The 24,454-nt window shown below is 44.4% G+C and overlaps 1 protein-coding gene across 1 annotated transcript in view; it reads right to left on the reverse strand.

The window, feature by feature from the left end:
* The window catches only part of RRP12 (ribosomal RNA processing 12 homolog), a 34,988-nt gene extending 22,129 nt beyond the window's left edge, over positions 1 to 12,859 (reverse strand). The window contains exons 1-10 of the mRNA XM_081268041.1: positions 12,475 to 12,859; positions 11,478 to 11,707; positions 8,111 to 8,194; positions 6,610 to 6,686; positions 5,809 to 5,914; positions 5,504 to 5,620; positions 3,590 to 3,728; positions 3,386 to 3,513; positions 1,398 to 1,496; positions 593 to 684 (exon numbers count right to left, since the gene is read on the reverse strand). Of these exons, the coding sequence (XP_081124167.1) occupies positions 593 to 684; positions 1,398 to 1,496; positions 3,386 to 3,513; positions 3,590 to 3,728; positions 5,504 to 5,620; positions 5,809 to 5,914; positions 6,610 to 6,686; positions 8,111 to 8,194; positions 11,478 to 11,707; positions 12,475 to 12,727 (1,325 nt within the window). The 5' untranslated portion in view covers positions 12,728 to 12,859. The remainder of the gene's footprint in view (positions 1 to 592; positions 685 to 1,397; positions 1,497 to 3,385; positions 3,514 to 3,589; positions 3,729 to 5,503; positions 5,621 to 5,808; positions 5,915 to 6,609; positions 6,687 to 8,110; positions 8,195 to 11,477; positions 11,708 to 12,474) is intronic.
* Between the last annotated feature and the right edge of the window lie 11,595 nt (positions 12,860 to 24,454).

The following is a 24,454-nucleotide window of genomic DNA, read 5'->3' on the forward strand; positions in this document are numbered from 1 at the left end:
GTGAAGCACTCAGTATGTGCCTGGGCCAGAGCAGGTATGGGAATCCTTCATGTGAGGGAAAGACAGAACCAGCACGGTGTACCTATAGGACTTACAAGACCCTCGCTTCAGGCAAAGCATGTAGGCCATCATTTTCTTCCAACCTTATTCCAGAAAAGTGGATACTATTAAGTGGTCATGAATGAATGCAGAAACAGAAAGCAGAACCTAGAAACTGGGTTTGCAGGACTAAAAAACCCAGAGGAGGAAAATATTAGCCTGGGCGGGATACCACAGAAAAGGGTCCTGACAAAGAAACTGAGCACACAGAATGGCACAGCCAGGGAGCAACAAGGACCAGGATGGATCTCAGCCTAAATACAGTGCTCTCCACTGCAGGAGAGGAACCAAACTCTGCTATCATTGTGCTGCCCTACCATGTGCTTCAAAAAAATAAGCACTCATCTCCAGCACACTTGACAAGGAAAAACCAGCAGACCCCAGGAAGGAAGCGGAGTGGCCCCTCCAGCTTCTAGTTCACATCCCTAACAGCTGTGTCACAGAGCAGACAGCCTGGAGGAAGGCCCCGAGACCTCCCCCACCTCATCCCTACCTGACCAGGTTGATATGGGCTTTCTCCATGACCTTAAGCCAGGCCAACAGGGGTTGTAAGTCATTCTCACTTGGGACGTAGTCATACAAGGCCTGGAGGGGGAGACAGAATAAGCAAAAGACTGAGCAAGGACAGTCAGCAGACCCAGTGATGATGACCCCTTACTACCCTCAGGGCACCAGGAATGTCTTGGCCAGAACTCAAGCCCCCTTGGCTTTTCCTGCTCCATCAAGTCCTGCTGGTTCCAATGCTCTGGAAGCAGAGCCTCTAGGAGCAGGAGTTTGGTGCCTCACACACCCTTTGAGTCTGACAAAAACCAGAGCCCTTCTCTGGTGAAACACATGTGAGTACACACACATTTTGCCAACAATTTTGAGGGATTTATGCCCCCTACCCAGACCCACCCACAGATCTCAAGTTACCAGCACTGCTCCAGATAACTGTGAACAGGTCAGGTTAGAGTTCATGAGGTTAATTAGGTCAATAAAGTCAGGAGGGGCTGGGGATGTGACTCAGAGGTAGAGTGCTTGCCTAGTGTGCACAGGCCCTGGGTTGGATCCCTAGCACCTCAAAAAAAAAGAGAGAGAAAAAGGCAAGAAAGAGTCAGGGCCCCAATTCCTATGGATATTGATGCTAACTTCAGTGGCCAGACTCCTGACTGAGGGCCTGTCTCCTGACTTCCTCCACCGGAGCAGCCCAGATCATTTCACCCTCATTCTGTAAGCAAGCAGCAGGGCCAGCACCCTCAGCACAGCCTCTTAAGGGACTCACCCAGCAATCACCCCCATCTCCATTTAGGCCTCACCGTGATGACTTGCGCGTTGAGCTCTGCAGACAGGGTGGCCAGGCTGGGCTTGGCATGGAACAGGCTGTGGAAGGCCTGCATGGCACAGGCTGTCACCAGCTAGAGGAGACACACAGGCTTAGAGGAAACTGCAAAGGCTGTCCTAGATCCCTTGACCTCCCATTCTACCCAGTGGGCTAAGGAGGAAGCCACAGGCCCCTTAAAACCCTGAACATGGCCCCCATACCCAGATGCTCTGTCATTTTAGAAAGACAGGGTGGCAGCCACTCGAAAAGATTTTAAACAATTTAGGGACTGGGGATGAAGCTCACTGGTACCTTGCATGCAGAAGGTCCTGCATGTGGATCCCAATGCCACACAAAATAAAACCAAACCAATTCAAATCTTGAAAAAATTTAAACAATGACAAATGTTTTCAACTAAAACCAAAAAAGCCAGGTTGGGGCATAGCTCAGTGACACAGCACTTGCCTAACTGAGGCCCTGGGTTGGAACTCAGCACCCCCCCCCACACACACACACACACTAAAGCAGACTACAAATGGTATACCATAATTATAACTATATTTAAATATTTTCTAATATATGTTTAACCAAAGAGAACATGTCCAAATATATCAAATATATATATATATATATATATATATATATATATACATTTTTTTTTTTTGATAAGGCACAGTGAAGCACACCTGTAATCCCAGCTACTCAGGAAGCTGAGGCAGGAGGATCACAAGTTCAAAGCTGGCCTCAGCAAGGGGATGTGGCTCAGTAATTAAGTGCCCCTGGGTTCAATCCCTGATACCAGAAAAAAATAATTTGTTTTTTCTTTTTTAGGTTTTGGGGATTGAACCCTGGGGCACTTTACCACTGAGTTATATCCTCAGCCTTTATTATTATTTTACTTTGAGACAAGATCTTGCTAAATTGCTGAGGCTGGCTTAGAATTTGTGATCCTCTTGCCTCAGCCTCCTAAGTTGCTGGGATCATAGATGTACACACTATACTAGGCTTACTTTTTACTCCACATAATTTCAAGTAATTTTTTTCCTCTCTAAACAATGACCGTGTCATTAAGTTTTTAAGGGGCTGGGGTGGTGGTTCAGTGGTAGAGTGCTCGCCTAGCATGCATGAGGCACTGGGTTCAATCCTCGGCACCACATAAAAACAAACTAATGTATCTACCTAAAACTAAAGATACATAAATAAATAAATATTTTTTTAAAAAAGTTTTTAAGGGGCTGGGGATGTGGCTCAAGCGGTAGCGCGCTCGCCTGGTATGCGTGCGGCCCGGGTTCGATCCTCAGCACCACATACCAACAAAGATGTTGTGTCCGCTGAGAACTAAAAAATAAATATTAAAAAAATTCTCTCTCTCTCCTCTCTCCTCTCACTCTCTCTTTAAAAAAAAAAAAAAAAAAAAAAAGTTTTTAAATGCATATATGAACACTACAAGAGAATATACAAATTTCAACACAACTCTGCCAGGCTGGTGAAACGGGATTGTTTCTAAGTCTAAAGCTGCTATACTGACACGCTAGTAAATAAGCAAGAATAAAAAAAAAAAGGTCTAAAGCAGATAAAACTATGACTCTGGCTGAAGAAGAGCTTGAGGGGAGCTGATGCTTTACAAGTCCCACTACCAATCCAACCTCATTCTGACTCAATCTCTAAGAGGAGCTTTCAACTGTACCAGGGCTCAGATGGCTCAGCCGGTCCCAACATTGTGGTTGATAAGGTGTCTTTGTTTTAGCATAAGTGTAGTAGAGTCAGGGCAAGGAGATCCCAGGTCCTGCTTTTTTGTGGGGACAAGGTCTCAGTATGCCCAGGATGGCTTCAAACTCCTAGGATCAGTTGATCCTCCTGCCTCAGTCTTCTTAGTAGCTGGGACAACAGGCACATGCCATCACATCCACTTTTTGCCCAATCAGTGAGCTCCCCAAATACTACCACCATGGGCCCCCCTTCCTTCCTGTGGCCTGAGCTCACCACATGACTCAAGGTCATGACCCGCAGGAGAGTCTCGCTACAGTTCTTCACTAGGCCTTCCGGGAAGCAAGGCAGCACATCCTTCAGTAGCGTCAGCATGTGCAGAGTAGTGGTGGCCTCCTTGGAGCCTGGAAGACCAAGGGGGATTTTTATTATTGATCCTCCTCCACTTCCCATCCACCTGCCCTCAGGCTGGCTTCCCACCTCCAGACTTCTCAATCTCCTGGATGCAGAACTTGGCAGTGGAGACGGCAGCAGGATGGTGAGCAGGGGCTTTTTCACCAAACATGAATTCACTGCCCTTAAGAATTGAGCACACTCCATGCTGGGCAGCCTTCCGGATCTGAGGAGCAAGGAAAAAGGGGGACAAGGCCAATCGGCATTATGCCAACATCTTGGGTGGTTGGCAAAATCACAACCAAGCTTTGTTTTGTTTGCAGTATGGGGGATGGAACCCAGGGCCCTGTACATGTTAAGCAAGCATTCCAACACTAAGCTACACCCCCAGCCCTATTTGCTTTGAGATAGGATCTTGCTAAGCTATCTGGGCTAGCCTCAAATTATGATCCTACTGCTTCAGCTTCCCAAGTAGCTGAAATTATAGGCATGTGCCACTGTGCCTGGCTCAACACCAAGCTTTGACTGACTATGTACTATGGACCCAGTGCTAAATCAGGGCTTTCTTGTGGTTGACTCCTGAGCTCTCTACTAAGCTCTCTACTATTTCATCTCTGAGTGTGTCTTCACCTTTTAGACAGAGATTTATTCATTCAATCATCCAGCAAATGCTGAGTGTCACCCAGCCAGGCACTGCTCTAGGTGTGAGCAAACCAGCAGTGAATAGGGCAGACAAAATCACATTCTACTTGAGACAGAAAAAGCAAAAGCAGCTGGGGATATGGTCCAATGGGGGAGCCATTACCTAGCACGCATGAAGACCTGGGTTCCATTCCCGGTATCACAAAACAAAACACAACAAAGACAAAACGTTACACTATGCACATGTATAAATATACCACAGTGAATTCTACCATTATATGTATCTATAAATCACCAATTAAAAATATATAATTGAGTGGAAGGTAGACAGTAAAAAAAAAGGGGAATAGGAGAGAGGAGAGAGAAAGGGGGGTCACCAGGGACTGAAACAGAGGAAATTAAATTCCATGCATGTATGATTATATTAAAATGAACTCAATTATTATGTTCAACTATACTGTACCAACAGAAGCAAAAAAGAAAAAAAAATATACATCAGAAGTAGTAGTCTGAAGATAATAAAATAGGGTTGCTACTTTGTTGTTGTTGTTTTTAGTTGTAGATGGACACAATACCTTTATTTTATTTATTTTTATGTGGTGGCAGGGATCAAACCTAGTGCCTCACACTTGCTAGGCAAACGCTCTACCACTAAGCCACAACCCCGGCCCCTAGGATTGCTACTTTTTATAGGGTGGTCAGGAAAGTATCAACCAGTGAAGTGACATTTCAAGCAGAGACCTGAATCTGGTGAGGGAAAGATGTGAACACATATGTAAGGAGACATGAGACTCTCTGGGCTCACAGTGCTTAGCACAGTGGGGAATGCTAGCAATAATTATTATTATATACCTCCTGCTTTAAATTTCTGGAGGAAACAGAGAGAGGAATCACCACTTTCTAAATACCTGCTTATAAGCCAGGAATAGCACCAGGCCTATGGACACTGGTGAGTGCCCATGACCCTGCAGCAAGGTTGGGATTCTTATCCCTATTTTATGATTATGAAGCCATGGTTTAAAGACTTTAATTTAACTTGTCCAAGGTGACACCACAGCGGTGACTCCAGAACCTCTACAGTGCTATCCTCCCTGCCAAGGTAAAGAAACATGTTGGGAGACCGATGTGTCAACAGGTCACTCAGTCTCATCACTGCCTGAAGAGGTACCAGAGAGACTCAGAAGGGCCTGACAGTGAACCTGCTGCTGGAGAAGGGGCTGTCCCTCACCTTCCAGATTCATGCGGTTGACTTGGAGGCAAGAAATATAGCCTTGAACAAAAGCTCCTCAGGGGCTCCTCCCCAATCCCTTCAGAGAGGCTAGCTTCCCTCCCCATTTTCTGGGGACCTAGCAGTCTCACCTTGGGCTTGGCATGCACAGTGAAGCTCAGCAGCCCATGGTACACCTGAAGGGTCACAGGGTAGCCCCAGGCTTCCAAGTCTTGCTTCCGCAAAAGGGTGGCCAGGCAGGAAAGGACCTTGAAGAAGAAAGTCAGTTTCTCAGCTCCACCAGCCTCATCCAGGAGGGAAAAGAGGCCAGATTCTCACCAACTAAAGAAAATGCCCAAGGGTTCTGTCTAAGGATCCACAGAGTGTCTAAACACCTCCCAGGGGACAGCTACACTTTAACCAAACCCAATGGGCTCTAGAACACACAGACACTGACCCATCGGAGGGCAGAGGTGGAGCTGCTGCTGGCCTGGGCAGACATGATGTCCATGAAGGCCTTGGAGGTATCAGAGAACTTCTTAATGAGTACAGGGCTGGGCACGCTGTAGGAACAACAGAGAAGGTCACCCCAGAGAGGCATCTGAAGAACAGCTGGTGCAGGCTTTGGTGGTACAAAGGAGGAAGCTGGACCCAGGAAAGGGCATGGCTGGCCCAGCCACTCAGCGAGTTGACTAGAGTCGTACTTCCTTACCCTGGGTTTGGCACACTTTTGACGATGCCTGAGCTCCCAGTTCCCTCACCTTCCCCAGCACCCACAAGATGGGTCGCTATAAGCTCACTTGAGTCCTCTCAGCCCCTCTCTGGCTGCACATCTCCACAGAGCCTGATGCCAATGTTCCCAGTCCATTTCTCCTGCCCTCCTCATTGCTCCAGGGTTACCCCCTCCCCAGGCACCAACATTCACTCCAATGTGTGATAGCCCAAGTCAAGTCCAGAGCCCAATGTTGTAGAATGCTACCAGATATTCTTTAAATTCTGATTTTATTTTTAAATTTCTAATTGTGTTAAAATACACATACACAGAATTTATCTTAAACACTTTGGAGCCTACAGTTTGGTAGTTTTAAGTATATTCTCATTATTGTGCAACCAATCTCCAAAACACTTTCATCTTAAAAATCAAGTACCTTATTTAAAGAACAATTCCCTAATTCTGTTCCTCCTGTCCTCATTCCCAACCCCCCCCCCCCCCGCCCCGATAAAGAGACCTGGCATTCAAGCAAGAATTGGGACTCACCGCTTCAGGACAAGGTTCAGTAGGTAAGCAACAGCAGCCAGCGACTCTGGGGACTCCACTGCTTCCATTGTTGTCATCTGAAAGCCAGATTGAGGGAGTGAATGGATAAAGTGTCACACTACTCAACAGGAAAGCAAGAGGGAGTAGCCACATGCCCCCTCAAAATAGTTATGAACCAGAACCATGGTTTCAGAAGTTCAAATACCAGCTTCTACCATTATGTAACTTTGGCCAAGTACCCTAACCTATTTGTGACTCAGTTATTCATTTGGAAAATAGAGATGAGAATAGTATCAGTTGCAAAATGACATTTCAGTCAATGATAGACCCCATATAGGACAATGGTCCCAAAAGATCATATCACCTAGTGATACTAGAGCTTAGTTTGTGTAAGTACACTCTATGATGTTCATACATGAGGAAATCAGCCAGCAACTGTTTTCAGAAGGTATCCTTGTTGTTAAGTGACACATGACGATGCTACAAGCTTATAAGTTGTGAGGTTCAATTGAATTAACATATGTAAAGCACTAAGAATATTACCTGGCACATGATAAACCCTATACTGCCATCTTATTTACTTCATTTTTCTGGAAAAGGGATTGGCAATTCCCCCCCTCTCAAAAAAAGTTATTTCCAAATAATAAATATTTATACTTTAGAGGCTAACATATGATCTTTGTTGCATATTCTTTTTTTGTATATGCTTAATAATCCTTTATAAAATGTAAAAATCAGCTGGACAAAGTGGCACACACCTACAAGCCCAGCTACTTAGGAGACTAAGGCAAGAGGATTGCAAATTTGAGACCAGCATAGGCAACTTAATGAGACCTTGCCTAAAAAAAAAAAAAAAAAAAAAAAAGGAGGTGGGGGTAGGGATGCAATTCGGGGGTAGAGCACTCTCAGGTTCAATCCCTAGAACCAGTAAAGAAAGAATAAAGTAGTAGCCAGGCATGGTGGTGTATGCCTGTAATCCCAATGACTCAGGAAGCTGTGGCAGGAGGTTGGAAAGTTTGAGACCAGTTCAGTGACTCAGTGCAATTCAGTAAGGTCCTCTTTCAAAATAAAAAATAGAAAGGGCTGAGAATGTACTCAGTGCTAAAGCACCCCTGAATTCAATCCTTAGTACGGGGGGGGGGGGGGGGGGGCGGGGGGAGGGCAGGGGGAAGAACAGTGGACTTTTTTTTTTTTTAATATTTATTTTTTTTTTTAGTTCTCGGCAGACACAACATCTTTGTTGGTGTGTGGTGCTGAGGATCGAACCCGGGCCGCACGCATGCCAGACGAGCGCGCTACCGCTTGAGCCACATCCCCAGCCCCGAACAGTGGACTTTTGTGTTACAAGAAAAAATACCTACAGCCTTAACAAGTTGCCTGAGCACAATGGAAGCACTTTCACCTGTTCAAAGTTGTCCTTTTCTGTCCCTATAGGCCAGGGACACCTGTCTGCTCTCTGTAGTCTGACTAACCTATTGAACCCCCAGGTGCACCCACTCACCAGAGCAGCAAAGTACTCAGTCTCCGTCTCCTTCCCTCCCTGGGAGCGAATCACTTCGGTGACAGCAGCCAGAACTGCACAGATCTGCAAGAGGAAGAAGGCACCTGTGATATATCTGGAAGCTACTCCCATCTGGGGTGGCTTCCCTTTCTTCACAAACTAAAATCATAAAGCCTAGAGATGGACAAGCACTCAGAGCTGGGGTACACCCCATAGGTCTAGCAAACTGAAAAACTCAGAACATGAATGCTAAAATTTCACTTCAAAGACTCCATTTCTAATGAAGGAAAGGGAGAGGGAATGAGAATAGGAAAGACAGTAGAATGAATCAGACATTACTATCTTATGTATATATATGATTATACGACCAATGTAATTCTACATCATGTACAACCAGAAGAATGAAAAGTTATACTCCATGTATATATGTCAAAATAAATTCTACTATCATGTATAATTAGAATTTTTTTTTCAAAAAAATAATCCATTTCTTATAGAAATACCTGCATAAATGTGAAAAGATTTTTGCACAAGTATGTTCACTACAACAAATTGGAACACCCAAGCAGACATCAACAGTGAATTAATAATGTACTAATATTATTTGATAATGACAAATTTAAATGCTGTACAGTCATTGAAAAGAATGAGTTACAAATATGTACTTTCAATGTACTTTCTATACTGTTCAATGGGGAAAAGTTGGAGAACGATGGACATAAAACAATTATATTTTGGTAAATCCAAATAACCAAATATGGTAAAAAACACACAAAAAAACTCCTAGAACAGTAATGTTGACAAGAAGAACTGAATACTTGAAATGAAGCTGCTGGGACGAAAGAACTGAATATTTCTTTTTCTTTTTTTTTATTTTTAATTTTTTTTAGTTGCAGATGGACACAAAATCTTAATTTTATTTATTTATTTATTTATTTATTTATTTATTTATTTTAAAGAGAGAGTGAGAGAGGAGGGAGAGAGAGAGAGAGAGAGAATTTTTAATATTTATTTTTTAGTTCTCGGCGGACACAACATCTTTGTTGGTATGTGATGCTGAGGATCGAACCCGGGCCGCACGCATGCCAGGCGAGCGTGCTACCGCTTGAGCCACATCCCCAGCCCGTATTTTATTTATTTTTATGTGGTGCTGAGAATCGAACCCAGGGCCTCATGCATGTGAGGCAAGAGCTCTACCACTGAGCTAAAACTCCAGCCCCAAGAATAGAATATTTTTTTAATTCTAATTAAATTTAAAAACTAATACTTGGGCTAGGGATGTAGTTCAGTTGTCAGGCATGCATGTGTGAAGTCCTGCATTCAATCCTCAGCACCAAACCAGCAAAAACAACAAACACTTTATCCAGTTATTGGGAAACATATACTTAGAACAATCTGGTATGTAACTCTACTTTTGCAACTATAAATGTTAAATTCTAAATAGAAATCAAGTATTTCCAATAAACCGCCCTCCTTTTTTTTTATTTTTTATTTTGGTACTGGGGACTGAATCCAAGGTGCTTTACTACTGAATTATATCCCAGCTCTTTTTATTTTTTATTTTGAGATAGGGTCTTGCTAAGTTGCTAAGGGCCTCACTAAGGTGCTGAGGCTGGCTTTGAATTTGTCGTCCTCCTGCCTCAGTCTCCCAAGCCACTGGGATTACAGGCATGTGCCACCAGGCCCAGCTCCAATAAAAATTTAATATGCAAATGTGAAAATACAGGAGTAAAGGTAAATTATACACTTGTTTTTGTTTTGTTTTGAGATTGAATCCAGGAGTGCTCTGCCACTAAGCTATATCCACTGCCCTTTATATTTTTCATTTTACATTTGAGACAGGGTCTTGCTAAGTTGCCCAGGCTGGTCTTGAATTTAGATTCTCCTGCCCCAGTCTCCCAAACAACTGGGATTACAGGCATGTATCAGAACATGAATGCTAAAATTTCACTTCAAAGACTCCATTTCAAATGAAAGAAAGGGAGAGGATATGAGAATAGGTTACACACTGTGTGTGTGTGTGTGTGTGTGTGTGGTACAGGGGATGAAACCCAGGGCCTTGTGCATGTGAGGCAAGCCCTTTATCAACTGAGCTGTATCTCCAGCCCCACACTTTTAATATCATAAAAATAATGTACCTTTCATTTTTTTTGAAGCAGGTATATTGGCATATGCTTATAGTCCTGGCTACTCAGAAGGTGAGGCAGAAGGACTGCTTAAGCCTAGAAGTTTCAGGCCAGCCTGGACCACACAGCAAGACCCTCTCTTAGGGGGAGGTGGGAAAAGCTCATTTTAAAAAATATTGGTTGTATATTAAAATAATAATAATAAATTAAATAAAATATATTAAAATTTGCCAGCCATGGTGGTACATATCTGTTATCTCAGCTGCTTGGGAGACTGAGGCAAGAGGATTGCCATCCTGGGCAATTTAAATCCTGCCTCAAAATAAAAAACAAACAAAAGGTCTAGGAGTATAGCTCAGTGGTGGAATATCCCTGGGTTCAATACTCACTGAAAATTGAGGGGGGAAAAAAACAGATTAATTTCACCTGTTTCTTTTTTTAATGTAGCTAACTAGAAAATTTTCAATTATACACGTGGCTCCCTTTACATCACTGTGCTGTCTATTTATTTATTGGTCCTGCGGACTGAAGTCAGGGCCACTCAACCACTAAGCCACATTCTCAGCCCTATTTTGTATTTTGAGACAGAATCTCACTGAGTTGCTTAGCACTTGCTTTTGCTGAGACTGGCTTTGAACTCATGACCCTCCTGCCCCAGCCTCCCCAGCTGCTGGGATTACAGGCAGGGACCACCATGCCTGGCTAGGTCATTTATTTATGACCCATATACAGTAGCCATTGGGGAAGAGTCAAATTGGGAGAATAACTATCACATTTTATTCTATTGACATCACCTTAAATTTCAACATTTTTCATTTAAACAATGAAAACTACAGATGCACATAACTTTAAAGTATAAATAGAATTATAAAGGTAAATAAAATTTAATTTTGCTAAACAAGACATTTTATAATCACTCTCACTCAGCATTAATTAATTCAACAATTGACATATTTTCAATGTTTCTTGAAAATATTCTATGTACAATGTCCTCGGTTAGGTATAGTGTGGAGACAAATGTCTGGAAAATATTCCTCAGAACTTTATACTTCAGTAGGGAAAATGTTGGAAAAGTGGAAAGTGAAACCTGCCCTAGGAGGAATTAATGTGTAGGAGACACAAAGGGTAAGAGAGATGACACATCATTCAGAAACCAGCTGCTGTCACCAAAGACTGGAGGAAAATAAAACGCATGAGCCTGGCCTCTCCTCCATTTCCCACACCCTTCTCAGCCTCCCTACCTCCTTGTGGGCCGCTGAGTTGGACTCCCAAAAGCGCTGTACTTTGCTGAAGGTGACATTTGTGCAGTCAGAGAGGCCACTGAGGAAGGTGCCGGAGGACTTCTGGGTAAGAGCCAGCTCCTCATCTTCGTCCATGGCCGTCTCGGGGGCTTCACCTTTGCCCAAGCGCAGGGATCCTGACTGCAGCTCATTATGCAGCTTCACAGCATCAACTGTCAGGTCGCTCTTGCCTGAGAACCAGAGGCACAAGGTAAGACCCCGCACTTCTACCCAAACCTCCTTTTGGCTACAAAACAGACAACCCTGTGAAACAAAGCAGCCTAGGTCCGGTCCCCTATCCCCTACCCGGCGAGGCTGAATTCTGAACACGATCTGCCTTGTCGGCCCACTGTGTGCCTAAAACTTAGAAAGCCAATGCAAAAGGGAACCTTCCCCGACAGTTCCCTTGTACCGATGGCATAAGCGTCCGTGGGAGTCGTCTGGGAGGCCGGTAGAACACATAAAGATGAAAGCCTCTCTGGAGAGCCATCTAAGTTTACTTTTTAAAAATATTCTTAGTTGTGCCTTGCATGCACAAAGCCCTGGGTTCGATCCCCAGTACAAAAAAAAAAAAAAAAAAAAAAAAAAAAACAAAAAAAAAAACTTAGCTGTAGATTCACACAATAACTTTATATTTTGCTTATTTTTTTACGTGGTGCTGAGGATCGAACACAGTGCCTCACACATACGAGGCAAGCGCTCCACCACTGAGCCGCAGCCCCAGCCCCCAGGTTTAAGTTACAGTCCTGTACCATGGGCAAGTCATTTATCCACTGTGGACAGTTTCCGCATATGTGAAACGGAAGGGCTGCCTTCACAGTGAGTTTCAGATCAGACAACCTAAGATGTGAAAGTCCCAATACCTGGGCCCCGGACCTCGAGAGGACCCGGACCCGCCCAGATTCAGGCCAGTTCAAAACAAGGAGGCGGCCCTGCTCGGGTCTCAGGGACCGGTTACCTGAGGGCCGGCTGAAGAAGCGGCTGCGGGCAGCCTGGCGGTGGCGACAGATGGCGGGATTGCTGTCACTGCTGTGGCCTTTCTTCCAGCGCTTCAACTTAGCTGACACACCTGAGGGCAACTTCCCCGAGCGACCCATGTTGACTAAACAGTGGTTCCCAGCAAGCCCAGGGAACCGGGTTTCAGAGACGCAGAAACACGCAGAGAATCCACGTGGGTGCTCGGTGCGCCTCACTTCCTCTTCCTCTGGCATTACTTCCGGAATTGCATGCGTTACTATGGCAAAACAGTCAACATCCGGTTTTACATTTGCTCTTTCCTTCAGAGCCCGGGGTACTCCCGGAGTAGAGGTGTTGCTAGAAAAGAAGTTCTGTTGCTAGGAATTCTCTGGTCTCTTACTCCAGGGTCACGCCAAGAGACTCCTGGCCCTAGGAGGGAGCCTTATAAAACTGGAATTCCTTTGAAGGTTAAAAAAAAAAAATCTACATTCGCATTACTTTAGAAAAAATCTGATTTCGAAAGAGTTGAAACCTGTCCAAACCTGAAATTGTGAACATGAGTTTGGCCTGCAGAGAGAAAAAAAGCAGCCAGTTGTGTTCTAGATTTGCTTTGCAAATTAAAAATTAAAACTACAATGAAATGACACTACGTACCCACCAGAACGGCTAAAATTAAATTGATTATTGATTGTAGTCTGGTGCAGTGGTGCATGCCTGTAAGCCCAGAGACTTGGGAGGCTCAGGCAGGAGGATCACAATAAACTAAAGCCAGCCTCAGCAACTTAGCATGGCCCTAAGAAACGTAGGTTTTTTTTTTTTTTTTTTTTTTTTTTTTTTTTTTTAGTGAGACCCTGTCTCAAAATATTTTTTTAAAAAGGCTGGGGGTGTGGCTCAGTAACCAGAGTGCCTCTGGGTTGAATCCCCAGTACCCAGGGCTAGGGCTGTAGCTCAGTGATAGAACACTTGCCTAGCATGTGTGAGGCTCTGGGTTTGATCCTCAGCACCATATAAAAAATAAGTAAATAAAATAAAGATATTGTGTCTATCTACAACTCAAAAAAATTTTTTAAAGTTAAAAAAACATCCCCAGTACCCCCCCCAAAAAAAAAGAATTAAAAAAATGATTAGTGATAATAACGTTGGTAAGGATATGGAGCAACTGGCTATCTATATAGTGGGAGTATAAAATTGATACAATCACTTTGTTAAACTATGTGGTAGTGTCTACTAAAACTGAACATAATCCTACTCTACAATCCAGCAATTAATTCCTGTATATACACCAACAGAGATGCTTACTTAGAGAAAGAAGAGGACATTCATTATAATCCAGTACTGGAAATAATAAAATAAATTTTTATCCATTTTACTGTTAATAGTTTATCGATATATAATGAATTGCTATAGCATTCAACCATACACATCAACTTCTACATAGTAAATGCAATGAGAAAGAACAAACTACTACTATGTGCAACCGCACCTATTGTCTAACTTGAATGAAAGACTCCAGACACAAAAGAATGCATGTTGCATGATTCCATTAGATAAAGTTCAAAAGCATAACTAATCTACATTAGGAATCAGAACAACAGATTATCAGGAGGTGGTAATAACAGAGTTGGTATAAAAGGTGTGGTTATTTCATCATCTTTTGGAGTTTATGTGGATATGTTCACTGAGAAATAATTCATTGAGCTGTGAGCTTATAATTTGTATTCTTATCTGTATAAATCTTACACTATCTAGGTGGACTGAAAATGGAAAGGATTTTGTGCACACAGAGAAGAAGGAGCTTAAACACTGTTAATGTAAGAAAGCATCAGTACAGAGAAGACAGAAGTCAGCACCAGCTTTGGGCCCCAGTCCCTCTGGCCCCAGGAAACAGCTCCACCCCCACCACGGGCCCCACTCCTGGGACCCAGGCTGAGACCTGGGTGGTAGGACTGATAAAAGGGAACTGGTGGTTTAGGGAGGAAGGGGACACATAGTGTGGAAATTATTGCAAGCAAGATAGTGCTAGCCACCAGAGACTTGGGGACAATTGCTAAGAAAAAGCAGAGAAAGTATTGGGTTTATCTTAAATTCTCTAAGTGTCTATTTTTTGCTATTTAAGCTGTTATAGTAATTCTAAATCCACTGGGCTACTGTGAAGGTTCAATTTGAAAACGTGTCTATGTCAAAATATGAACAGTTACTAGTGAGACCTTGCAAAGGATGCAGTGGTGCACCTTGTCCATCAGAGGGAGCTCTTCAAACAACCTGTTCGGCTAAACCCCTATAGAAAGAAAGCAATGCTGTTGAGAAGATTGGGATTTTGCAAAACCGATGGGGAGATTCTGAGGCTCAGCCTTCCCACACTTTTCCTGGTCAACGGAAATCTGCTTACCTCCAAAATGAGTCTTGAAGATATCTAGATATAGTGTCTGGATGAATCACCAGCGTAGAATGGGCTTTGAGGGGCCAGCCACAGGCCACTTACTGGGCCTCTGTCTTGAAAGTATCTGCTTAGAGCCTCCTCCAGGAACCATATGGCACCAGAAGAGGGGAGACAAGAGGCATCCAGATATCCTGAGCATATTTTCTCCCACTACCCCACAGGTTTCATGTCCACCACAGGGCTCATGTCCATGGTGAAGGACAACCTCCCACCTCTGAATTCCAGTGATGACTTCAACCTAGGAATATTAGCCCTGTCCATGGTCGGCTACATATGCTAGGAAACTCCATTCTTTTTTTTTAAATATTTTTTTATTTTTTAGTTGTAGTTGGACACAATACCTCTATTTTACTTATTTATTTTTATGTGGTGCTGAGGATCAAACCCAGGGCTTCGCATGTGCTAGGTGAGCGCTCTACTGCAGAGCCACAACCCCAGCCCCTAGGAAATACCATTCTTAGCCATAAGATAGATACTGCATTTAGTCCCTCTGGGTTGGGACTCAAGTAACCACTGGCTGTGTGACCTTCAGCGGGACACCTAACTCTCTGAATCTGTTTTCCACATATAAAATGGAGATGATAAGAACACCTACCCATAGGGTTTGTGAGAACTAAATAAGCTAATGTATGTTAGGTGCTGGGCACACTGCCTGGTGTGCAATGAGCAGGTAATAAATGTAATGTATTCATGTTACCCCCAAAACTCTTAGGGATTGCAAAATACCTTCTCACCTATGATCTGAGGAGGACTTGGTAGGTGTCCTCATTTCACAGAGGAGAAACATGGCTCCAGGGGGGTTCAGTAACACCTCCAAAGGCACAGAGTTGACTGATGGGGCAGGAGTTGACTGATCCAAATCTTTGCCAGGAACTCCCCCCATAGCAACTGCTCTAAAACCTGTTTGCAAGGTTCATTTGGAAGGAACAAAGCTGCCACACCCAAAGCACTGAGGCCTGGAGGGGTAGGAAGGTTAATTTTAGGTCATTAGGGTTGTAATCTGTTACAAAACTGGGCAGGAAGAAGGGAAATTGAGGGTCAGCCTGTTGCCCAAGACAAAGCAGCAGCAGATGGCCTGGGTGTTTAACTTAGGGCTCAAGCTCTGGGAAAGGGAGAGGGCCTTTGTCATCCCGGTAGCACTTTAGGCCGCACATAACACAGTTGCAGCTGCTTCTGATGTTAAAGTCCAGGCTTTGGACTTAGCCTGGGTTTGGAGCCACATTCCGGATGTGTGAGCTGGGGTGGGCAGCTGAACTTTCTGTGCCACAGCATTGCATCTGAAAATAGGTTGCTGTTATGAGGCTCAAATGAAGTGATGCACGTAAAATGCCTGGCACACCATTGCTGCAGGAGGCCAGCAGTCCTGAAATAAAAAGCTGAAGGTGACGGCCAGGCAAAAAAAACATGCCTATAATCCCAGCAGCTCAGGAGGCTGAGGCAGGAGGATTGTGAGTTCAAAGCCAGCCTCAGGAAAAGTGAGACACTAAGCAACTCAGTGAGACCCTGTCTCTAAAAAAATATATAAAATAGAGCTGGGGATGAGGCTCAGTGGCTGAGTGCCCTTGAGTTCAATCCCCAGTACCAGCCCTACCCCTGCCCCCCCACCAAAAAAAAAGAGCTGACGGTGTGAATGTATTTCTTGCTTGAGGAAGGCGGAGCTGTGCAAGTCAGGTCCCATCTAGGAGTGCACAACAGAAGTGACCTCATAGAGAGTGTGGAAAGTGCTAGGCTCAGTGGGGGATGCCTTGGGAAGAAAGAGAGGTGGGGCTGGCTGGTCAACAGCAGGGTGACTGTGGCCAGTGGGCTGGCTTTCAGACCATGTTCACAGAGACAAGTTGTCCTTGTTGGGCCATATGGAGACAAGTTGTCGTCATTAAATGATTTAAAACTGGTCATGGAGGTGACTTCTTTTTTTTTTTTTTTAAGAGAGAGTGAGAGAGGAGAGAGAGAGAGAGAGAGAGAGAGAGAGAATTTTTAATATTTATTTTTTAGTTCTCGGCGGACAGAACATCTTTGTTGGTATGTGGTACTGAGGATTGAACCCGGGCCACACGCATGCCAGGCGAGCGTGCTACCGCTTGAGCCACATCCCCAGCCCATGGAGGTGACTTCTTGTCATGGCAACAGAACAGTCTTTCTGTTGGTAGGAATTGTCCCCCTGCCAGGTAACTGGTAGCTCAAAACATTCCCTCTTCTGGGAGTTATTTTGCTTTAACAAAGGATCCTTTGCTCTTGGAAGGAAGGTTTTTGGGCTGGCTGCTATAAAATTTTGGCCTGGCCCAGGGTGTACCCCTGAGGTTGCATTTGTTACCTCTCTAACCTCCTGGGGCCAGGGAGTTCCCAGCACAGGGAAATTAGCGGCTGGGAAGAGGAACATCAAATCAGAAATGGAACTCAGAAGACTGATTCCCAGTCCCTTGTCCTGTAAGGGAGATGTGAGGCATCAGTGGGTAGTGTGGCTCCCCTGGCCAGACCTCATGGCCACATTTTGCCCCTTCTTCTCTGAGGCCTTTCCTTTATCTCTCCTTATGTCTCCCAGTGAGCAGAAACCTGTGTTGTCTTCTGTTTATTTTATTTTTATTTTTTACTTTTTTTTGTGGATCTGGGGATTGGACACAGGTTTCACACATGTAAGCAAGTACTCTACAACTGAGCTACATCCTGGCCCTTTCAAATTTTTATTAGCAAGGAATGTGTCCCCACACTCAGGTGAGAACCTCCTGCTCTTGCCCAGTCACACTCCTGAAAATATCCCTGAGCTGCACCAGAGAACCCTGACTGCCATCTTCCCACAGCAGGGCCACCATTTTAGGTTCCCCAGAGCCACCTGCCCACTTCCTCCCATGGAGCAAGGGCTTTTGTGGATTTTGTTTCTTAATAATTACTTACAACTTCTTGAAAAACAGCTTTGTTGATGGGGCTGGGGTTGTGGCTCAGCAGTGGAGTGCTCACCTAGCATGTGCGAGGCCCTGGGTTCTATTCTCAGCACCACATAAAAATAAATAAATAAAGGTATTATGTCCAACTACAACTAAAAAATAAATATTTAAAGAAACCAGGTTTGTTGAAATATAATTCATGTATCATACACATTTTTTTTTCCTCTTTGCTTTTGTAACTGGAGATTGAACGCCAGGGCTCTCTACCACTGAGCTATAGCCCCAGTTCTTCTTATTTTTACTGTGAGTCAGGGTCTCACTAAATTGCTGAGATTGGTTGCAACTTGTGATCCTCCTGCATCAGTTTCCAGAGTTGGATTATAGGCCTCTTTACTCACTGAAAGTGTACGATTTGTTTTTAATATCTTCACAGATGTGTACAACTTAACCACAGTCAATTTGAGAACATTTTTATGACCTCAAAAAGAAATCATGTGCTCCTTATTTATAACCTCACTCCTCCCAGCCCCAGAAGCTAATCTTCCTTCTGTCACTATAGATTTGCCTGTTCTGAATATTTCACATAAGTGTAGTCATATAAATTGAGGTCCCTGTGCCTGGCTTCTTTCACTCAGCATGTTTTCGAGGCTAAGTCATGCTGTACTCTACGTCACTACTTTATTTCTTTTTATGACCAAATAGCATTCCACTGTGTACATGTCCTATATTTTATCAATTCACCTGTTAATGGACATTTGGGTTGTTTCCATCTTCCAGCTGTTGTGAATAAGCTGTCATAAACATTCATGTGCATTTATGTAAAAGCTTTTGGATAGACATGTTTTAATTTATCTTGAGTGTATAGCTAAGAGTGGACTTGCTAAGTCCTGTGGACTCATTTAACAATTTAAGGAACTCACGTGGATTTCTGTTTGTTGTTCTTTCTTGTCCACATTTCTGAGGCTGAACAACCCTGAATCTGTTCCTAGTGCCAGCTCAGATAGGCCATTTTCTTCCACTGCAGTCAGAAATATAAAGGCCATCAGTTTTCCTGCTGCACCCTGGCAAAATCTTTAATAGGCCCATGGAAATCTGTTTACCTTGCCATCATCTGACATCTACCTACAATGGCTTTCCTTAGTCAGTCAGTATTCACTGAGTGCTAACCTAAAGACTCTTCTGAGAAACATAAAGTGTACTGTGGTGGCCAGGAGAATACAGCCTTCTGATCTGATATAGCAAGAAGCTGGTTGACCAGGGCCCCACCTACTTCACTCTGAAATCCCCCCAAGAGACTGCACTGCCCTAGTGCTGCCTTTGCCCATGACTTAACATCCCCACAACAGGATACCCAGGCAGTCCCGGTCCAAGGAGACAGGGTGACTTTGATTCAAGGACTCCCCAACAGACTGCTGAATTTTCCTCAGAAAACACTTGCAGTCTAAGATGCTTCTGCCCACCCAACCTTCTTTCACTCCGAGTGCCACTGCGCTCCCCCTCCCCATTTCCTGTCACAGGCAATTCTCCTGACACCCTTCCTCCAAGTCCTATCTTGGCAACTGCTTCTCAGAGAATCATGGACTAACATACTACCAACTGCTAGCCAGTCATTAAACTCCAGACACATTTAGTGCAAATAACAAAGTACCTGTTTTGTACTCAGAATTTAATCTAAGAAAATATAGAGTAAGGAAACAGTTGAATATGCATGAGGGTAGAAGGAACAATGCCACAGTCTGGCTGGGCACAATTCAGGAGCCACTTGTCAAAAGAAACTAACTTTATTTTTAGAACTACAAAGGCCAAACAAAACAGCTCCTCAGGAAAAAACCCTCAGAGCCCAACTGCCACCACGGGCTTCCCCAAGCCTCTCACCCCCACACAAACCTCACCACCTCCCACAATCCTCCTGCTCTTGAGGCTGATTGGCTGGGTCTCATGGGCGGAGCTAAAGAAGTCCCCTAATGAGCAGCTCCATGGAGGAGCCAATCAGCTAGATGTTGCTGGGGCCGCTGTGAGCCAATCATGAGCTGGCAGTCTGAAGGGCGAGGAAACAGCCCAATGAACATCACCGCAGAGGAGCCAATCAGCTAGATGTTGCAGGGGCGCTGTGAGCCAATCATCAGCCGGCAGCTGGAAGTTTGCTGGCAGCTGGAAGTTTGCTGGGGCCCCTTTGGCTGTGGCTCTCAACAGAAGAAGAAGGTTTATACACTGCCACGCTTTGAGCATGGTCATCTTCTTGGCTTCGCACACAGGGTCATGGCGGATGGTATGGTGCAAACCCTGTAGTCTTTTCTCAGAGACCAAACAAGCTCCATAATTTAGAGAGAAGGGCTTGTACCAAAGCTGAGCAGAACACTCCAGCCTGAAGATGAGTGGTTTTGAGGTTGGGGGAGGGGGTGTTGTCAGGGGCGTCTTAGAGAAAGTCACTACCGTGTCCAGAACTCTCCTCTGACTCTGTTCCTTTTCAATGGCATTTCAACCCGACAGAAAGGACAGCTCCTTTTCCTAGAAGCCAGTCATCAGTTTGGCTCCTCTCTCTCTCTCTCTCTCTCTCTCTCTCTCTCTCTCTCTCTCCCCCTCTCTGCCTCTCTCATAAATCCTCTCCTCAGACGCTTAGAGCTGAACATCTATCTGGTGATGAGTTTGCAAGATGGTTCTGCAAGTAAAGACATGTGGTGTCTTCACAGGGAGTCCCAGGGCTGAACAGCAACCACCCCTCTTCCATCCCTTGGAGACGAGGCTCGCCCCACTCATTCTAAATCTGGGCCTTCACTGAATGTTCAGTACTTGATAAGGAAGTTATTTTTCAGTGGGGAAAATAAATGGGGAAAGAAGGCTCAGGGAAGCGTTTACTGTTCTGGAGGGACAGTGGAGGGTAATGGCTGTGACTTCTGGTTATCCTTCTCTGAGTTGTTCTAACCCATACCCTTGTGGTTGGAAAACTGTTAAGAATCCTCAGCTCAGGAGTCAGTCCTGACCCGTGTCTTTGTGTCTTGTGTTCAAAAGAGATAAGATTAAAAACGAAACAAAAAAAAATAGTGGAGGGTGACATACACTGATTTATTCCTACCTTTTACCAACATTTAAGAAATCTTGGTTTGATAAGCTTACTTCTTAGATTTGAGATGCTGTGATAGACACTGACTAGGGTCCCATATTTGCCTAGGAATTCTGTTTCTGGCTGCACAGCCTTCAGGGTCCTATGGGCAGGCAGGGCCTCCCATCTACTCTCTCTCTCTGGATCTCTGTGCACCTGCCTTTCTCTTCTCACATAGCAAGTCCCAACCTTGAGGCCCTTCCCCATAGATTGTCTCTGACTTGTTACTGATAAATCTGGTCTCTTGCTCATCTCCTGCTCTTTCGAATAGTTCCCTTCACTTTCCTCATCTTTCCAATGTGAACTGGAGTGGCAGGAGATGGGCACTTGCAGTGGAGGACTATTGAGGCCTCACCCAGCTCTGACACTCAAGGACATTCAGGGACACTACAAAGGGCAAAGCATATTGTTACCTGCATGTGTGTGGGTGTATGAAATATGTAAATATGTGGTACTCATCCTCAAGGAATTTGCAGTTGAATAGGTTCATGAAAAATAGTGAGGTAGTCAAACATGGTGGTACACCTGTAATCCCAGGTACTCAGGAGGCAGAGGCAGGAGGATCTTGAGTTCCAGGCCAACCTGGGGAATTTAGAAGCAACTTGTCTCAAAATAATAAGGGCTGGGATGTAGTTCAGTGGTGGAGTAATTGAATTGCCTAGCATGTGTGTAGCCCAGTTTCAATACTCAGTACTGCAGAACAAAACAAAACAGCAAAAAACACAACTCTGAGATAATTTAATCCAAGGTAAATACTCTGTGAGGCACAGAATTTCCAGAGTTCATCATAGTTTCAAGGAGATGAGAGATTCCTTCTGGAGGCAGAGGGGATTGGTGAAGGAAATAAAGCATATTCCTTAGTTTTTTCCCCAGGGCTGGTGGCACAGATGCCCTTGGCCTCCTGCCAAAGAATTCTAGTTATCTTGCTTGCTCTTTTTCCTGCAGACTAGTCATCCCCTATCAGGCATCCTGCTGGAAGGGAAGTTCCAGCTGTGCAGCCCTGGAGTCCCTTGAGTTTCTTGGTGCAACTTTTAGAGCTGCTCTCCTTCCAGTCACCTCTCTGACACTGAATTCCATCTGTTCCCAGCTGCAGAAGAGGGAGGCAATGGGGTGCTGTGGTTAGTGTGCAGACTAGGCCGTTGAACTGCCTGGGTTTGAGTCCTGGTGTCTCCTCCACTTCCTGCTGTGCTTGTGTGCATAGCCTTTCTCTCTGTTTCCTCATCTGTGGAACACAATTGTATGAGTAGCTACATTATATGAATTGTTGGAGGGTTGAGATAATAAACACAACATGTTAAACTTCTACAAACGGTAGGTATTATAATAATTTATCTACAACCTGTCATATGCGTTTTATTCATTTATTTATTTATTTTTTAAAGAGAGAGAGAGAGGGAGACAGAGAGAGAGAGAGAATTTTTATTTATTTATTTTTTTAAGCTTTTGGCCGACACAACATCTTTGTTTGTATGTGGTGCTGAGGATCGAACCCGGGCCTCACGCATGCGAGGCGAGCGCGCTACCGCTTGAGCCACATCCCCAGCCCTGATTTATTTATTTTTTAAATTTTAGTTGTACATGGACACAATACCTTTATTTTATTTATTTATTTTTATATGGTTCTGAGGATCGAACCCAGGGTCTTGCGTGTGCTAGGTGAGTGTTCTACCGCTGAGCCACAACCCCAGCCCCTTGATTTTTTAAAATATATATATTTTTTAGTTGTTGATGGACTTTTATTTTATTTATTTGTTTATATGTGATGCTGAGAATAGAAGCCAATGCCTCATACATGCTAGGTAAGCACTCTACCGTTGAGCCCCAGCCCCAGTCCACGTTTTGATTTTTGAAGTTCCTAAAGGGCCTTTTCTTTACCTCTGGAATCTTTTTTTCCACCCTTTGGGGTCAACAAATACCTAAAATGCAAAAAAAAAAAAAAAAAAAAAAAAAAAAGGAAGTTGGCATATAGGTGAGAGCGTGGACTTGGGAGCCAGTTAGCCTAGGCTTGGATCCTGGTTCCAGTAACCTTGTTCAAATGACCCTATTCTCACTTTCCTTATCTGTATAAGTGGAGAGTGCCTGTTCAGGGGTCCTAGGAAGATAGGAAGATTGAATGAGTTAGTGTTTAAAGCACTTAATAAGGCTGCCTGGCATATAGTAGGTGCTTTTACCAGTGCATGCTAAAAATCTTTTTCTTTTCCTTTTTCTTTTTGGTATCAGGGATTGAACTCAGGGATGCTTTACCACTGAGCTATATCTCCACATCCTCAGGGCCCCCTTTGTCTCTTATTTTTTGGTACTGGGGATTCAACCCAGTGGTGCTTTACCAGTGAGCTACAGCTCCAGTCCTTTTTATTTTGAAAGTCTCGCTGAGTTGCTTAGGACCTTACTGAGATGCTTAGGGCCTTGCTGAGTTGCTGAGGCTGGCTTTGAACCTGCAATCCTCTTACCTCAGCCTGCAGAGTTGCTGGGATTACAGGTGTATATCACCTTCCCTGGCTAAAAAATCTTCTAGCTCTCCTGTCAAAATACAGCAAGCAGCACACTTTTGTTCACTGTTCAGATGTGGGTCTTCTTTGACCTCTGTTTGTGTTGAAGGGCAGGAATTCGACTTTCTCACTGCTTGGCACATGTTTAGTGTTCATTAAAGTGACTAGATTGAAATAAACCAGGAGGAAGGGATGTGCGCAGGAGAAGGCGGCCCAAACAGGCAGATATTTTAAATTACTAATTGGGGCAAAAATGAGCCCTGGCAATGACCAGAATCCACCAATTTCCAGAATGTCTGAAGGGGCCTAGCGTTTGCTTCATGATTGTAGGGGGAAACATCAACAAGAAGCTTGATGGACAAAGATTGGAACAGGGTTATGGAATCAGCAGAGTCAGGGTCCTCATCTGTAAAGTAAGAGTAAAAAAACCAATATCCTACTGACGTGAAACAGCAACAACTTTCTTTTTCTTCTTTCGTGGTACTGGGGATTGAATACAGAACTTTCCACAAGCTAGGTAAGCACTCCACTACTGAGCTACATCCCGTTTTATTAATTCAATTTTGAGAGTCTCCTTAAGTTTCCCAGACTGGTCTTGCCCAAGTAGCTGGGATTACAGGTATGTGCCACCACGCCTGGCGCGACTACCACCGTATGCTGAGCACTTTCAGGCAGATTCGATTCAGGTACCAGGTAAGAACCACAATGTCCACTTTTCAGCCCAGGCTGAGATAGGTTTTGCGACCTGTCGGTGATTCAAAGTACATAAGATGGATGAACGAAGACTCGAACGCAGTTGTGAATCAAACTGTGTACAGATGGAACAAAAACTTGGGATTACCTAGCGGTTCAAAGGGTAGGGGCTCATGAAGGACCACATCAAGAGCACCGCCCAACCCTAGCACCAGGCAGCGTGCAAGCCTAAGGCCCCGCCGCCCTTCGTGCTTACGTGCGCTCCGTGACCGCCGCGGCAGACGCGGGGCCGGCGATGGAGAGCGCATGCGCTCTCGTGTTTCGGAGCGCGCCCCCCCTAAACTGGCTGCAGCTGCGGCATAGAACGCATGCGTACACCT

This window comes from Spermophilus citellus (assembly GCF_964194105.1).
Source record: "Spermophilus citellus genome assembly, chromosome: 15".
Taxonomy (NCBI): Eukaryota; Metazoa; Chordata; class Mammalia; order Rodentia; family Sciuridae; genus Spermophilus; species Spermophilus citellus.